Source organism: Arachis ipaensis, chromosome B05, assembly GCF_000816755.2.
Source record: "Arachis ipaensis cultivar K30076 chromosome B05, Araip1.1, whole genome shotgun sequence".
Classification (NCBI taxonomy): domain Eukaryota; kingdom Viridiplantae; phylum Streptophyta; class Magnoliopsida; order Fabales; family Fabaceae; genus Arachis; species Arachis ipaensis.
In genome coordinates, this window is record NC_029789.2 from 66,958,415 (window position 1) to 66,963,671 (window position 5,257).

Here is a 5,257-nt window from a genome sequence, read left to right on the forward strand (position 1 = left end):
AACATTTATGGTCTGTTGTTAAAAAAGAGTTGCAAGAACTTTATTTTTATGTAACAAATATTAAGTGTTGTCTTTAATTAGTTTAGACAACACTTTTTGAGTGTTATTTGCAATATATGTTGCAATAGCTAAGAAATGTTGTAGTGCATGTTTAAGATTGTAGTTTGTTAGTAGACTTGAGGAATGAAAATCTGACTTAGAATTCAAGTTATGTAATCTCTTTTCCTTCCCTGTTTGTGCTAGTTTTTCCTTGTTTGTGCTGGTTTTTTCATTCAATATTGTGCAGCGCAAGGACGATCGGCGGCGACGACCAGATCTCCAGCAACGGCAACGAGGATGCCTGGCGGTGGCTTCTCCCTCCCCATCCTGGCTCGCGCTCATCACTCTCTCCCATAGCTCCCTCCGCAAACACTTTCTCCCCACAAATTAGTGTTAATTACAATGAGTCAAAGAAACTACAACTTATTTACTATCTATATCGCTTGATGTGAATTTTCAAAAAGGGCTTGAGAGGGCAGCAGATGCCTTGGGGAGTTTATGGCTTCAAATGGCTGAATCACTTGGTCTTTTATTTTGTTAATTTTGTTCGTTTACCGCTGAGCCTGATATACTCTGCTTCAACTCCCTCTCCGTCCTCCATCAAGGGTTCTGCCCCAGCATAAACCCTCATTTGGGATATTATTAATCCCTGAAAAGGATACAAAAAGTAAAATCAGGCACAAGGAGTGATTGAATAAAACGCGATAAACATTTAATCAGTAAGAAAAATATTTTCTACATGCAAATGAATTCAAGTGAACACTTAACAATCAAGTGAATATAAATCACCAACTCCAATTAACCGAACTCCATTCATATTTGAATAAAACGTGATAAACATTCAATTAGCAAGAAAAATATTTCTGCATGCAAAAGAACTTAACTGAACACTTAACAATCAAGTGAATGTAAATCACCAACTACAATGAACCGAATTATATATCACAGAAAACAAATAACAATACATTTCCATTCGTATGCCCTAGTTATTGAGGAAAAAAATGGAATTAGAATAAGTCGATCTACTAAACGCACCAACTCAATCCACTAAACCTTAAATCAAACTAGGAGAAACGCGAGTTTTGCGCGAAATTAAATGAACATAATAACAATAGCGGCAGTCTCTATTCTTGTTTCATACCTTGCGGAGTCTCTATTCTTGTTTTTGTTTTTTTTTTTCTTCTTCTTTTCGAAAGCTTGACGCAATTCTGGAGTAGCGGCAGTTTCCATAGAGAACACGAACGCGGTTTGAGAGATTTTGAGAGAAATTTGAAAATTTCCAGTAGCAGTAGCGGTTTCGATAGTGAAGAATGAACATTGTTTCATATTTAAGCGCGAATGGTAACGTTTGGGGGGAGGTTTCCGCACGTGTATACACGTTTCATTCAATGAGATTGGTTTTTCTGTTTTTGTTTTGAGCCTGCTTGGATGGACTTTGATGAAACATTGCTTGGATATGTACCCCAACTTATTATTATTATTGCTACCAAATGCTGCTAATTTAAACCCACAACTAATTCATAAGCCATCATTTAAAATGGATGGTGGCACATATGAAGTAAAAAAAAAAAAAGTTTGTCCAACATCTATGACGCGCATTCACATTTGAAACCTGAGAGGTAGGTACCTAATGAATGAAAATAGTAACTAATCAACTGCAACATTTGCAACATTTACAAGCATTCCATTTACAACAACTCTTACAGAAAGCACAAGAAGGACATGGAAAGCAACAACACCAATTGCAAGATTTGAGACAACTCCAGCAACTGGTTCTTGGTTTTCTAGTTTCTTTTACTGATGATTCTTGCTTTTCATATGGTATCTGTTGAGAAATATCCGTCTCTGTTGTACTAATTCTTTCTGGTTCCATCAAACTGTAAGAATCCCAAACAGATTACCATCAGTGTGTTTTTACAATTTGAGATAAAGTTAATCTCGGAACAATTATATAATCCTGTAAATCATGTGCTAATAACAAAATAGATAACAAGGGTTATGAAAGAAAATAGACAATGCTTGGAATTATTAAAATGTTGATGATGATTACGATAATGTGATTTGGTTAGATTATATTTGATTAAATCTTAAGGTGAAATGAATGGGAAAATGAACTATGTAACATAAATAGAAGAGATGTATAACTTCTACAACCATATGCCTAATAATACACAGGAGATGGAAAGGCATGAGTCAAGATCAAAGCATTTTTTTGGGCTATGTTCCACAAATGGCAGAATGTCCAACAACAAAAACACTTAAGAATGACAACAAATGGCAGCAAGAAAGCCATCCACAAACGCAAAACATCCAACTAGAATTAGAAAAGAAGCAAAATATGCAAGACATGTGATATAGATAATGTATAGTTATTAAAGAATAAATCAAGATTGTCTCAAAAACAGAAACAAATATGGACTCACGCTGGAAAAGAAAAAGATTGCTTTGGGGTGGTTCCGGTAATTTGAGTAAGGTCAACAGTCAAGGATCCGGATGAATTGTCACTTTCTGCTCGTGATAAATCTTTTATTTCATATTGGTCTGTACAAGGAATTTCTTCTATCATGAAAGATGCACTTGATGTTCTGTAGATTTGCAGGCTCTCTACGACGTCACTCTGTGTGACATTGCTGATCTCCTCTATTATGGGAGAATGAATGTCCTCTGCTAAAAATGATGGAGTTTCCATAAACACACTTAGGTCACCAGATTGGGGGACTTCATGGGGCATGCTTACTTCATAATTCACAAATACATGGTCTCTGTTGAAACTAAGATTCCCTACATGAAGGCTAAATAATGATTCATTAGAAGCAACACTCCAGTCCAATGGATTTGCAGGCTTCTCGAATATTGAAGATGGGATCCTAGAAGCATCATATCCTGATGATCGATCCATCACCTGGATGGGAGGTCTTGCAGTTAGTGGAAAATCATTCCTCTTCTGGACACCATAATCTTGAAATGAAGGTGGGGTGGCAACAAGTTTGTTGCCATACTCAGATTTGACAAAGCTCTCACTACTAGAAGGATAATTTGTTCCATGTTTGGATGAGTATTTAGATGTGCTAGATGTGGTGATATCCACTTTATCCGAGCTATCACTTGATGATTCTAACATAAAGGAAGAATCCACCTTTCTGGCTGAGTTTGATATGCTTTCAATGCCATTGATTTGTGTGTTAGAAGTATCTTTCTTACCACCTTTAAATCTAGATATAACAATTGTGTGCCTTTCTGAGGTAATACTACTTTCACTTCCGTCAATTATCTCAGGATTTGACTTAGTATGCCTACTCCTTCCACTACGATAAATGATCTCAGGGTTTGAATTAGTATGTCTATTGGTTCCTCTCCAGTCAAATATCACAGGATGTGAATTAATACACCTGTTGCTTTCACTAGTTTCTGAACTTTTCTTTGCACATTTATCATCTACGCCACAATGAAAGGTCTCTAAAGACATCACGAACACTTGTTCTACTTCTCTTCTATAACCCTGCATAATTTTTCTTGAATAATTAGCTCCTCACATGCTTTCCAAATGCATTACTGAATTTACTTCAATTTAAAAGTAGTTTCTATGGTCAGGAAGATGAATGCAAACTTTAGGTTATTTTCATAGTTGATGCAGTCATTTGGGGTGCCTCAAATTATCATTTTCTTCATTTTTAAAAAATATGAAAGAGGAAGAATATTAAACAAACAGAGCAAATAAAATGGCCATTCAGGATTATTAGATTATGAAATCTCGATTAAAAAATAATCTATGAATGACAAAAGTATTCTTTATCAGTAAAGATAAACAACATGTTGGAATTTTCATATATCTCCGAGTAAGAACACAAAAAAATACCACATCTTTATGCAGCCTAATCGTAATCCAATATTGTCAATTTGTAAACCTTTTCCATATAGACTTATTTAGCCATCTTGAGATTAATCAATTAAAGGGAAAAAAATTCATTGAAAATAAACAATTAGATGCACATTTCCATAATCCCATAACATGTAATGTCACCAAGTTAATTGTTAAACTTCCATTAGTTTACCTTAATCCAAAAAATTGAATAGATAAATACTTAATCTTTTAATTTTAGCTTTTATTATTACCAAAAAAAAAAATCAGGCAAATAAACTGGAGAAAGAAATCTAGCATATTATGAAAGTCAAAATGAAGTTAAACCTTATGGAGACCCCAATTATTTAGAAGCCAAAACCTACTATTAAGAATGAAATGAGTTTTGCATGGAAAGGTAAGGAAGATACCTGGAAATGATCATGAGACTGGGAAAGCTCGCTTGATGTTGATTTTTGCAATAATGAAATTGTTTGAATTCTAGACGAAAAAGGATGTGAGGAAAATTAGGGATTAGGATTTTTGGAGGGGCAGAATCAGGTAAGACGAGATGTGTTGCAAGGATTTCACTTGTTTTCAATTTCATTCTCCGAATAACTAATTTGTTGTTGCACGCCATAGTATTATGTTGTATAAACAACTCAAATTCCCAGTGGTTACGCTAACAAATATAACTGCTGAATATCTAATCTAATTTAACATTATTAACACAAAAAACGAAAAAAATATTATTACTCGCCGCTCAACGGGGACTACCATGTTCAGCCATTTTTTAATTATTTTTAAAAGATTAATTTTTATATTTTTATTTTTAAAATTATACATTTTTCACTATATCAAATACTATTCTTTCTCTTACTGTATATTATTCTCTATATACATACCTGTCATTGTCTCATAGCCAATATTATATTACTTTGTTCTTCTTTTTCGTTTTTTTTTTCTCCTTCTACCTTCTCTTCACCCTATCCTTATTAATTATCACCAAGTATTATTATCACAACTTTTACTCTTGTCTATTATTTTGATTTATAACTATTTATTTTGTAACTTTTATGAATTATTGAAGTTTTGCTAAAAGAATTAAGACATAAAGCATTTAAAATGCCAGTAATCATAAAAAACAATATCAAAATATATTATTTTCAACTAAAATAATAAAAATAGTATATAATTGTAAGTTTTTTAACTAATAATTATAAATTTAAGTTGTAGTTTAATATAATACCTAAAAATAGAAGGCAGCCATTACAATTTATATTTGACTGCTACTATATAAATTTCACATTTATTTTATTGTGCACATTAATTAAACTATATTTTATTATTTTATTTTACATTTTTTGAAATAATGCTATC

At 33.0% G+C, this 5,257-nt stretch overlaps 1 protein-coding gene across 2 annotated transcripts; it reads right to left on the minus strand.

Annotated features, from left to right (window-relative positions):
* Positions 1,554-4,567, minus strand: LOC107643679. Of its 2 annotated transcripts, XM_021123984.1 has the most exons (4): positions 4,309-4,567; positions 2,735-3,538; positions 2,463-2,704; positions 1,554-1,916 (listed from the first exon to the last, which is right to left on the minus strand). In XM_021123984.1, exons 2-4 carry the CDS (start codon positions 3,503-3,505, stop codon positions 1,691-1,693), a joined length of 1,239 nt encoding a protein of 412 aa, XP_020979643.1. In that variant the 5' UTR covers positions 3,506-3,538; positions 4,309-4,567; the 3' UTR covers positions 1,554-1,690. The 2 variants fall into 2 exon arrangements, with proteins under 2 accessions (XP_020979643.1, XP_016202884.1); XM_016347398.2 differs by having other exon boundaries at positions 2,463-3,538.